The 13,278-nt window shown below is 39.3% G+C and overlaps 1 protein-coding gene across 3 annotated transcripts in view; it reads right to left on the reverse strand.

The window, feature by feature from the left end:
• Positions 1 to 1,621: 1,621 nt before the first annotated feature.
• Positions 1,622 to 13,278, reverse strand: part of nbn (nibrin) — a 63,979-nt gene continuing 52,322 nt past the window's right edge. For all 3 annotated transcript variants that reach the window (XM_060824411.1, XM_060824410.1, XM_060824413.1), the window contains one exon: positions 1,622 to 2,131. In XM_060824411.1, the coding sequence (XP_060680394.1) occupies positions 2,101 to 2,131 (31 nt within the window). In that variant the 3' untranslated portion in view covers positions 1,622 to 2,100. The remainder of the gene's footprint in view (positions 2,132 to 13,278) is intronic.

A 13,278-nucleotide genomic window follows, 5' to 3' on the forward strand; every position in this document is an offset into this window, starting at 1 on the left:
GAAGCAAGTTACATTTACAGAACATTTTTTGAGCAAGAAATTAATAAGGCAAAGTCTGGGGAAGGGGCAGCAATCTCACACCAGATTTTAAACTTGACGGATGAGATTAAAATAGGAGTCTGATGAGGGCTGTAGAGAATCCTCAACCACTATAATCAGATCTTGATGCTTTGAAAGAACAGGATTGTGTTTGATAAATGGTTTTACCTTCAAAACAATCACGTGGATAATATGGCACATACACTTGGATCTCAAAGGGAATACAACTAAAGCAAAGAAAGGATTTCCGCTACACAAACTGGCATCAGTTAAAAATGAAGAAGGGAGATTATACATTGCTCAGGTCTTATAACTGTATTAATGAATAAGTGAAATACAGGCTTGATTGCTGATTGCAGATCTTCTAATTTGAAGGAATAGCTCCATAATTTTACTGCTCAACTTGCTGCCTTTTCAGGTGACCATACAGTAAAACACGGGAGGAAATATATTTGAGCTATGTTATGAATTAATTGCTACATCATTTGGACATCATATAAGTATACAATACTCTCATGCCCTTCCCCAAACAGGAACAAGGGAGTTATCCATGGTGACTCAGATCTTTGCTTCCATGTCCCTTACTCAAAGATTTGACTCATGTTGGAAAGCAATTTCATGGAAAGCTCAATGCTGGGAAAATGCATGTTATTCTCCATCTTTCCCCTTCCATCTTTCTTCTGATAAAACCACCAGCCATCTCTGTCCTATCTTATGAAACAGCTTTCGAAGTTATTTTACTTTATCTTGAAAAGCCTCCTCAACCTTATTTTAAACCACAAGTTCAGGTATCCCTCCTAATTAATCTATAATATCATTTATTTTCTCTTTTGCAGAGAGAGGTTTCATGTTAAAAGAAATGTAACAATTGTGAATCTTGTAAACAGCTTAAGAGGATAACTGCTGTAATCAATAAAAAGTTAGTGAGAAAGCTTACAAGGTTTTAAAAATATAACATGCAATTGTTTCACAATATCCTTTCTTGTTTAGGTGCAACTTCTACTGGTTGCTCATTTTTTATTTATTGTAGTTTAAAACATCATGGTTGATAGTTTTTATTCCAGCTTGGTCCTTTGATTGCTTTAATTTATTTAGTGTGTGATCTTCCATTTTTTAAAGAGTCTTCAATGTCAACCAAGGAGATAAAATGTCACATGAAATGGCAAATAAACAGCATGAAGGACATGTATGCTAGACAAATAGTACTTACAAGGGAGTTTATGATTTTGTTACAGATATTAAAGAAAAGCTTAGCTACATTATATTTTCCCATGAAATAAATGTACCTCAAGGAAAAAGTGAATTAATTAAAGTCATCTCAACACTTCTTCATAAATTTAATATTAACAAATTCCTTTCCAACACTCTTCCTCAATTTGGATAGTAAACAGAATATAGAACTGAAACATAAAAATAAATAATTTTATGAAAACATTTCTGAATCAAAACAAAATCTCATATGCAAAACAATTTATTTTTTATATAGACAATGCAAACTGAAAGATATTTTGCTTTCACGAAATACACGTTATAGAACAAATTATAATCTTAAGCAAGTGTATATCAGTCAAATTAGCTCTCATACACTTGTTATAAAAATAGTTTGTTTAAAGGCTAATGTTTGTGAATCTTAGAAAGCATGTACAAAAGATGCATTTTCTGCCTTATGAGTAGCTTAAACAATTTCAGCACTGTTGTTCTGAATCAACTTGATGATACATTCATGTCTTTAGCAATTATTCAATTTACATATTGCATATACATTTCTTTATTGGTCATCTTTACCTCATGGGTTATCAGCAAAACCTCCCTCAATTCCTCACAAAGTTCAGTGCAAGCCACCACATGGTTAATAGAAAATAGATAAAAACTTAAGAAATGATTGACAATTAAAACTAGAACAGAGCAGGAGCTAAAAATTAAGATACAGCTGTAAACATTTGAAAAAAAAATACACATGACTGATTTTTGAATATCTTCAGTGACATGCAATGATTTTTTTGTAGATCAAGGAGCATAAATGATTATTGCTGCAAGGGATGTTTTGTTTCCTCAAATTCATCATCTTCTTCTGACAGACTTTGGGTCATATCTGCAAATCAATTCAGATAATTAGCCTTGTTAAAATAAAAATATCGTAGATTGCAGTATACAGGTCAAGACCTTGCTTTTGGATGCCAAAATGCATGGTTTGGTCCATACTTAGTGTATATGTCCTCCTCCACCTCCCCTCACCCGAAGCCCATTTCTCAGCTAATAATTGTACATTTCAGACAATACTTACATTAAAAGCTGACCTCAGAGATCTGTGTTTGGGGTTATATCTAGATTACTTACAGTGTGGAAACAGGCCCTTTGGCCCAACAAGTCCACACCGACCTGCCGAAGCGCAACTCACCCAGATCCATTCCCCTACATTTATCCCTGCCCAAAACTACGGGCAAATTAGCATGGCCAATTCACCTGACCTGCACATCTTTGGACTATGGGAGGAAACCGGAGCACCCAGAGGAAATCCATGCAGAAACGGAGAGAATGTGCAAACTCCACAGACAGTCGCCTGAAGTAAGAATTGAACCCGGGTCTCTGGCGCTGTGAGGCAGCAGTGCTAACCACTGTGCCATCATGCCACCCGCTAATTACAAGTAGGTGATACAAGCTGCATGTTGAGCAAAAGATTTAGACATGCCTGCACAGACTGCACGTGGAGACTGACATTTGTAAACTTTCTGACTTTCCAAATTGCAACTATCAACAGCAAAACTGGCAGTTCACACTTTTTAAATTGCAGAATGTATAATGTAGAATTAAATCACAACAAATACAATGGATAAAATCATTTTACGCCAGCATTAATTTTGGCAGGAGTCATTTGAGAATTGTGACAATTTTGAAACACTTTCTCATTTCTAACTTAATTTCTGTCATTACTGATATGATGAAAAACAAAGGGTTAAAAAGGAAAAGAATTCCAGCAGTCAAATTACAAGACAGCTACTGAATATTATGACATTTATATAATACATGCAAGAAACCCATGAGAGATTTGTGTAAGTTTAAATCAAAGGTTTGACTTTTATCTATTCCTCACTGTTACAGATTTCAGCAACTTAGTTCGGAGAAGGCACTGATTAGAAGCAGAAAAGAATCAGATTTCGCTTTTCTTAAGTCCCTACAATGCATCTTGAAGGTATAGTCTTCCGTTATCTAGAATTAAACAATTGCCCTATTTTACCATCTGCTGCTATGTGTTCAGTGCAGGCCGAGGGAAACTGCTGCTCCAATTTAATCTAAACTGTGCAGTCAGCTGTGATATTCTATTTAGACTGGATTCAAAGAACATGCCTGGTAGATACAGCAGCAGATTGGGAGCTGTGGACAAGAGCCAATAGTACATGATAACATGAATCAGTTAAATGAGCTCCTTGAGTTTTTAAAATTTTCATGGAAGCATCATTGTTAAACAAAAATGTTAAAATCAGCTTTGTTTAAGCAGGCTTCCCACACCTAATTTTAAGTTTCAAAACTTAAAGTAAAATAGTAGGGAACATAGAAACTAAGTGCAAAACCTTCTATAAATATGTGGAGAGAAAACGATTAGTAAAAACGTACAGAAAGAAACTGGGGAAATTATAATGGGGAACAAAAATGGCTGAAGAATTGAACACAGACTTGGGTTCCATCTTCACAAAAGAGGGCACAAATAACCTCCCAAAAAATGTTAGGGAACCAAGGATCGAGTGAGAGAGAGAGGAATTGAAAGAAATCACTATCAGTTAAGAAATTAATGGGGTTAAAAGCTGACAAATCACCAGGGCCTGATAATCTACATTGCAGAATACTTAAGGAAGTGCATTGGTAATCATCTTACAAGATTCTATCGACGCTGGAAGAGTTCCTACGGATGAGAAGGTGGCAAATGTAATCTCACTATTTGAAAAGGGAGGGAGAGTGAAACAAAGAATTACAGACCAGTTAGCCTAACAGTAGTAGGGAAAATGCTAGATTCAGTTATAAAAGAATAACAGAATCTTTGGAAAGCATTAACAGGAATGGACAAAGCCAGCATCGCTTATGGAGGCAAAACACATGTAACAAATCTCTTGGAGGGTTTTTTTAAGGATGTAACTTTTAGAACAGGTAAGCGAGAACCAGTGGATGTGGTGGTTTATTTAGATTTTAAGAAGAATTTTGATATAGCTTTTTATAAGAAGTTAGTCAGCAAAGTTAAAATATGTAGTATTGGGTAAAATATTAGCATGGATCAGGAACTGACTGACAGATAAGAAACATAGTGGGAATAAATGAGTCTTTTTCTGAGCGGCAAGCAATGACTAATGGAATACCACAAAGACCAGTGCTTGGGTTCCAGTCATTCACAATACATGTAAATAACCTGGATGAGGAAACCAAATGTAACATTACTCAAGTTTGACGATGACACAAAATGGGCAGGTTTGTGACTTGTAAGGAGAAGTTGAGGGATACACACATCGCAGCTGCAGTACAACATAGCTAAATGTGAAATTGTACACTTCGGTTGAAAAACAGGAAGAATATTATTTTAAACAATATTTTTGGAAGTATCGGGTGTACACAGAGATTTGAGAGTCCTTGTACACTAGTCAATGAAAGCAAACAAGATGTTGCATCAAGCAGTTTGGAAGACAAATGATATATTGGTCTTGATTGCAAAATGATGAGAGTTCAAAAGTAGGAATGTCTTATTATACAGGGTCTTGGTGAGATCACAACTGGATTACAGCATGCAAGTTTAGTCTCCCTATCTAAACAAAAGAGATATTTGCTCGAGGAAGTACAACACTGGTTTACTACAATAATACCAAGAATGGCAGGACTGTCCTGAGGAGAGATTGGTTCAACAACATCAGTATTTATTAGAGTTTGGAAGGATGAGGGGGTATCTGATTGAAATAAATAATATTCTAACAGGCATGGACAGACTAGATGCAGGGAGGATGTATCGCCTAGCTGGAGAGTCTAGAACCAGAGAACACATTCTCAGGATGTTGGGTAGACCATTTAGGACCGTTTAAAGAGGGGAAAACAGTCTTCACTCAAAGGATAGCGACCCGGTAGAATTTTAGATTAGATTAGATTACTTAGATTAGATTAGATTACTTACAGTGTGGAAACAGGCCTTTCGGCCCAACAAGTCCACACCGACCCGCCGAAGCGCAACCCACCCATACCCCTACATTTACACTTTACCTAACACTACAGGCAATTTAGCTTGGCCAATTCGCCTGACCCGCACATCTTTGTGACTGTGGGAGGAAACCGGAGCACCGGAGGAAACCCATGCAGACACGGGGAGAACGTGCAAACTCCACACAGTCAGTCGCCTGAGTCGGGAATTGAACCCGGGTCTCAGGCGCTGAGGCAGCAGTGCTAACCACTGTGCCACCGTGCCGCCCACTAAATTCTCTGCCACATAGGCTGTGGAGGCCAATTCACTGAATTATGTGCAAGAAAAAGCCAAGTAAGTTTCTAGATTTCAAAGGAATCAAACAGTATGGGTATAAAGCAGGAATATAGCATTGAAATAGAGGATCAGCCATGATTGTTTTGAATGAAGGAAAAGGCTCGAAGGACCAATAGCCACTCCTACATTTTCTATGTTTCCATGTTTCCAAAACAGGTAAGTTGCTTCAGCTTCTCAGAAGAATATGCAGAAAGAAGGCTACTTCTAAAATAAAAAGCACACTCTCTTTTCCCTTTTGTACAAAATGAAATATAATACTTTGCTTTGTAAAGACCTAAAATTAGTCATTAAAACAATTTGCACAAGCAATTTTGATGGCAAAGAAATACACAAAAATTGGTTACCTTTGCGAATTGGCTTCAATCAAATTCGTAAAAGATAACAATATATGGGGTTTATATTAAAAACAGTTTGAGCAGCAAAGTTTGCAGCAGTCACAGAGTCAGAGATGTATGGCATGGAAACAGACCTGCCCATGCCGACCAGATATCCCAACCCAATCTATTCCCACATACCAGCACCTGGCCCATATCCCTCCAAACCCTTCCTGTTCAAATACCCATCCAAATGTCTCTTAAATGTTGCAATTGAACCAGCCTCCACCACATCCTCTGGCAGCTCATTCCATACACGTACCACCCTCTGCATGAAAAAGTTGCCCCTTAGGTCTCTTTTATATCTTTCCCCCCTCACCCTAAACCTATGCCCTCTAGTTCTGGACTCCCGACACCAGGGAAAAGAATTTGTCTATTTAACCTATCCATGCCCCTCATAACTGTGTAAACCTCTATAAGGTCACCTCTCAGCCTCCGATGCTCCAGGGAAAACAGCCCAGCCTGTTCAGCCTCTCCCTATAGCTCAAATCCTCCAACCCAGGCAACATCCTTGTAAATCTTTTCTGAACCCTTTCCAGTTTCACAACATCTTTCCGATAGGAAGGAGACTAGAATTGCACGCAATATTCCAACAGTGGCCTAACTAACGTCCTGTACAGCCTCAACATGACCTCCCAACTCATGTACTCAATACTCTGACCAATAAAGGAAAGCATACCAAACGCCTTTTTCACTATCCTATCTACCTGCGATTCCACTTTCAAGTCAACTTGCCATGTAGAAAGATTATCATGCAATTAGAAAATATTACACTGCTTGTGGGGGGCAGGTTCTGATATTTCGGATACCAAGGCTTGTGGGGGGCAGGTTCGGATATTTCGTCAAAGGAATGTGTAAATGAAAAATATTCCACTTGATAGCACAATCAACATTTGATTCAGATAAACACACATCATACACATTCAGAAATACACCCAAGCATCCGTGTTGTCGTTTGAAACAAATTTCAACTTCCATTCATCTTACAAGTAATATTAATATTAAATTTCTAGCAGCAAGTATTAATGATAGCCAAGATTTCTGCAACTATATTACAAAATTAAATTCCACAACGTTGTTGGTTAGATTCAGTCTAAGTACTACATACAATAGAGCTTTCGTTTGGACATTTATACTAACTGCTTGGGTTTATCCGTACAGTTTTAACATTTAAATTTAGCTCATGGACCAGAAGCATTTTCAAGTGTGCATGATCCGTCAGTTTAACTGAAACTTTTTCAACAAAAGCAGAACCCCACTCATTTTAAACTTAAGCCATAAGATTGTAAATGTTCAGTTGTGGTTAAGATTTAGACTTTACAAAGTACCTTCTTCAAAATACCAACGTAGTAGAAGCATTGGTAATCATTCAAAGAGAAGTTTGAGTTGGCTACACACCAATATACCAGACTTGAATTTAAATTAACACAAGTACTTTATCTCTACATATCTATTTATTTCTAACTGGAGTCAAACAAAACAACAATACTTCAAATGTGAAATGACAAAATTAAATGCTTTATCTATAAAAGAATCAAAAATTTACTTTTCTTTCTAAGTAAATTCAAAAAGTGGCATTTTTGTTCAAAGTAGCTTCAGGAGGGTGGGAAAATACACGTTGCCTAGGAGCATAAGAAAAAAACAGAACATGGCCACCAAACTATATTCTCATTGATGGGGTCTGACGGCATTACACCCCTAACAGAATTTGCTGATGCATGATTGTGTCCAGTTAAAATTAATAAGAAAATCTGGATTAAAAAGAAGTGAAATTCATTTTTTTTGAGATTGCCTAGTGTTAGGGAATTGCTTAATAAATTTACATTTGTAAAGAGATTTTTTTAGATTACTTACAGTGTGGAAACAGGCCCTTCGGCCCAAAAAGTCCACACCGACCCGCCAAAGCGCACCCACCCAGACCCATTTCCATACATTTACCACTGCACCTAACACTATGGGCAATTTAGCATGGCTAATTCACCCAACCTGCACATCTTTGGACTGTGGGAGGAAACCGGAGCACCCGGAGGAAACCCACGCAGACACGGGGAGAATGTGCAAACTCCACACAGTCAGTCGCCTGAGGCAGTTGCATTTAGTAGGTTGGACAAATGATGTCTCCCAATATTCTCTACAAAAAGACTGGGACCAAAGGCTATGATATGGAATTTCCCATGAAGTCCAAAAAGGATACCTCTCATCTGTGTAATCTGCAAAGGGTTCGAGCTCATCATTTTACTCTATGAATAGTAGGGTTATGTGAGAAAGGCGATGTGAGAATAGGAAAGTTGTTTTAATGAGGAATTTCAATCAACTAAATGTGAAAACCCAAAAGATTTAGTCAAAATTAGTCAATGTAATTCATGGTTACTTCCTCTGTGCCTAGGAAACAATGAAAGACAGTGCTCATCTTGACCCACTAATCACTATGATCCTACAAGACAGGAAAGTGAAATTGTAGCATACTTGAAGAAGAATAACCACAGAAAAAACAAGTTTAAAATGAGTTTGAAAGCTAAAAGTAATTAAGAAAAGGCTTAGTTCAAATAAGCGATGGAACAACTAAAGGCTGTCCAATGAAAATTCTGTAGGGGACAAGTGGATCACTTTTAAAGAACAATACAGAGCATATTACATTAACAAATTAAAAGATAACTTTGATGAGATCTTGCAGGGAAAAGTTAAAAAGATTGGTTGAGAAGCTCAAGTACTTACTAAAACGGGAAGTCACAAATTAAAAAGGCCCTAAGTCACACATCAAAACAAGCTGAACACAATAAATTTATTTTAGTCCCATTGTTGCGAAATGGCAGTCACTGGAAATCATAATTAGGTATTAGCTTAAAATGTAAATATACCTTAAAAAAAAGTATTCTGAATTATTTCTTCCTTCAAGTCTTCAAAGCCTTTCCAAAATAGAACTAATGTATTTAAAGAATTTCTCTGGTGATGGAGGAGCTACAGTAGATTTCTATCCATATTCATAAAGGGAGATAGACAAGAGAAAATTCCAGAAATACTAAAAGAGGGAACAAATTAGAGCCTTTCAAGAAACGTTCAGATGCCGAATTGGAGTAACTTTAGGAACTTCTGAATGGCTGAATACGGGTCAAAGCTCACACATCTCAGTTCAAGACAAGGTGGTTAGCAGTCTTGAAAACACAATCTGTTGTTTTTCTTGTTATATTATAATGATTTGCATTCATCCATGAATGTTTCGAGTTCAAGGATTTGACAACCAAGCTTTTAACTTTATAATTTTACCCTACTCAACCACCATTTTTTGCTTAGACAGGAAAACATCCCCATTTCTGAACTGAAATACATTATTTAACTGGAGATTTATTTACATGCAAACATTGTTTCTAAGCAACAAATGCTCATTGCCTTACAACGTTCAAAGATTAGCACATTTGTAAAATCTGTTGTCAATATTTCTTAGCAGAATGGGATTACACAGAACAATGTATTCCTATATTTGTCAGTGTCCTGGAGTTCTATTATCGTAAGTATAATGTCCATTTTCAAAAATCATTACAACATAAAACTGAACAACCCAAATGCTTAAATACTCCATGGAAGATTCATGAGATAAGAGTTGCATTATGCTAGATTTAGTGACCATTAAACTAGTAATATCCTGGAGCATTATTCCTGGAACAGATGAACAATACAGCTATTCCAATTTGCAGCAGAGCTATTCACAATTTAAAGGTTACAAAGTCATTCATATAAAGACAAGCAAACTTGAACTTTAGTAGTCTGGAGGCACAACACAAATAGATTACATGTATTGAATCCATTCGAAGTCCATCTCCCCTAAAATGCTGTGACCGAATTTACTCCAAACTCCTTTTCAGGATCTTAAAAGTGTAGCCAACTGACTCGAGATAGACTATTTATATTTAGGTTAATTCCTCAGTAAGGCATTCTTCCATCTATACTCCCTGCTGCCTTGGGAAATTAACTAAGATAATCAAAGACCATTCCCTCCCCAGTTATACTGTCATCCACCCTCTTCTGTCAGGTTTGAACACGTTCATACAAGTTTAAATACGTACAAATAGATTCAAAAACAGCTTCTTCCCTGCTGTTATCAGATCACTGAACAGACCTTTTAAATGTTACTTATTCCAGAATGGAATAAGTACTGATAGATGCATAGCACTAAAAAAAAGCAGCAAATAAGGTCAAAAACAGAAAATGGCAAAAATGCAAAGCTAATAGCTTTTTACATAAACAGATTTAGTATTTAGAACAGAATAAATGAGTTAATGGTACAAATAAAGATTAATGGGTATGATCTAGAGATGTGGCTATAAGGAGATCAAAGCTAAGAACTAAATATTCAGATACATGTAACTTTTCTACATGCAGATAGGAAATGAGAACATTTGTTAGTAGGCGATAGAATATTCTAAGTGCAATAGCAAGAAATTCTGTTATTCAGAAGTTGCAGAATTCAAATGGGCGGAGCTAAGAAATAACAAGCGGAAAATGACACTGGCGCACATAGTTTATAGCTTTCCAAAAAGTAGCTGTACTGAAGGAAGGACAGAACAAATCAGCAGATAATTTTAAAAAATGCATTCATTCACAGGATGAGGGAATCACTGGCTAGGCAGCATTTATTGCCAATCCCCAGTTGCCCAGAGGGCAGTTAAGAGTCAACCGCATTGCTGTGGGTCTGGAATCACACATAGGTCAAACCAGGAAAGGACGGCAGCTTTCTTCCCTAAAGGACACTAGTGAACCAGATGGGATTTTTCGATAATTGGCAATGGATTCATGGACATCATTAGACTTTCAATTCCAGATTTTCTTCTGCAGCTGTACAGGGCCCTGGTGAGACCACACCTGGAGTACTGTGTGCAGTTCTGGTCTCCAAATTTGAGGAAAGACATTCAGGCTATTGAGGGAGTGCAGCGTAGGTTCACGAGGTCAATTCCTGGAATGGCGGGACTTCCTTACGCTGAAAGACTGGAGCGACTGGGCTTGTATACCCTTGAATTTAGAAGACTGAGAGGGGATCTGATTGAGATATGTAAGATTATTAAAGTATTGGACACTCTGGAGGCAGGAAACATGTTTCCGCTGATGGGTGAGTGCCGAACCAGAGGACACAGCTTAAAAATACGGGGTAGACCATTTAGGACAGAGATGAGGAGAAACTTCTTCACCCAGAAAGTGGTGGCTGTGTGGAATGCTCTGCCCCAGAGAGCAGTGGAGGCCCAGTCTCTGGATTCATTTAAGAAAGAGTTGGATAGAACTCTCAAGGATTGTGGAATCAAGGGTTATGGAGATAAGGCAGGAACAGGATACTGATTAAGGATGATCAGCCATGATCATATTGAATGGTGGTGCAGGCTCGAAGGGCAGAATGGCCTATTGTCTACTGTCTTTTTTTTAATGAATTCAAATTCCACCTTTGGGTGGCACTCGAACCTTAGTCCCCAGAATATTATTTGGGTCTGTGGATTAACAGTCCAGCGATAATATCACTAGGCGAGCACTTTCCCAAATAGATATGATGACTTTGATCTTCATATAGGTTAGGATAATCAATTTGGCACAGGTAGGCATAAAGAAGAATATATAATATGTATTCAAGCCAGTTTCCAAAAATAATGTTGTTACTGATCCAGGAGGAGAAAGTGAGGACTGCAGATGCTGGAGATCAGAGCTGAAAATGTGTTGCTGGAAAAGCGCAGAAAGTCAGGCAGCATCCAAGGAGCAGGAGAATCGATGTTTCGAGCATGAGCCCTTATTCAGGAATGAGGAAAGTGTGTCCAGCAGGCTATGATAAAAGGAGGGACTTGGGGGAGGGGCGTTGGAAATGCGATAGGTGGAAGGAGGTCAAGGTGAGGATGATAGGCTGGAGTGGGGGTGGGGGCAGAGAGGTCAGGAAGAAGATTGCAGGTTAGGAAGACGGTGCTGAGTTCGAGAGATTTGACTGAGACAAGGTGGGAGGAGGGGGAATGAGGAAACTAGAGAAACCTGAGTTCATCCCTTGTGGTTGGAGGGTTCCTAGGCGGAAGATGAGGCGCTCTTCCTCCAGCCGTCGACTCCCACAGCTACCTAGACTACACCTCCTCCCAATCTGACCCCTGTAAAAACACCATCCCATACTCCCAATTCCTTCGTCTCCGCCGCATCTGCTCACAGTAGGACCAGTTCCAATACCATACAACCCAGATGGCCTCCTTCTTCAAAGATTACAATTTCCCCCAAGACGTGATCGATGATGCCCTTCACCGCATCTCCTCCACTTCTGCCCTTGAGCCCCGCCCCTCCAATCGCCACCAGGACAGAGCCCCACTGGTCCTCACCTACCACCCCACCAACCTCCATATATATCGTATCATCTGTTGTCATTTCCGCCACCTCCAAACGGACCCCACCACCAGAGATATATTTCCCTCCCCTCCCCTATCAGCGTTCTGAAAAGACCACTCCCTCCGTGACTCCCTCGTCAGGTCCACAACCCCCCACCAACCCTATCTCCACTCCCGGCACCTTCCCCTGCAACTGTAAGAAATGCGAAACTTGCACCTACACCTCCCCCCTCACTCCCCTCCAAGGCCCCAAGGGATCCTTCTATATGCGCCACAAATTCACCTGCACCTCCACATACATCATTTACTGCATCTGCTGCACCCGATGTGGCCTCCTCTATATTGGGGAGATAGGCCGCCTACTTGCGGAACGTTTCAGAGAACACCTCTGGGACACCCGGACCAACTAACCCAACCACCCCGTGGCTCAACACTTCAACTCCCCCTCCCACTCCAACAAGGACTCCTCCATCGCCAGACCATAGCAACACGACGGCTGGAGGAAGAGCGCCTCATCTCCCGCCTAGGAACCCTCCAACCCCCACACCCCCACTCTGGCCTATCATCCTCACCTTGACCCCCTTCCACCTATCGCATTTCCAACGCCCCTCGCCCAAGTCCCTCCTCCCTACCTTTTATCTTTGCCTGCTGACACACTTTCCTCATTCCTGAAGAAGGGGTCATGCCCGAAACATCGATTCTCCTGCTCCTTGGATGCTGCCTGATCTGCTGCGCTTTTCCAGCAACACATTTTCAGCTCTTGTTATTGATCCAGCCAGGGTTCAGGCTTTTTTGGATGTAAGTTATATGGAATGAGGCAATTTTGGTAAATGTTCTCAGAGTAACAGATTGAGGAAACAGTGACCACAGTATGGTAGAATTTAGCCTTCAGTTTGAAAATTTTAAAATTGGGTCAGAAGCAAATGTGCTAAGATTAAATAAGGGCAGAGTTGGCTGAAGTGGATCGGGAAAGGAGTTTAGCAGAAAAGATGATTCATGTGGATTGACACGTGTTTAGGAAAAT

This window comes from Hemiscyllium ocellatum, chromosome 4 (assembly GCF_020745735.1).
Source record: "Hemiscyllium ocellatum isolate sHemOce1 chromosome 4, sHemOce1.pat.X.cur, whole genome shotgun sequence".
NCBI classification, from domain to species: domain Eukaryota; kingdom Metazoa; phylum Chordata; class Chondrichthyes; order Orectolobiformes; family Hemiscylliidae; genus Hemiscyllium; species Hemiscyllium ocellatum.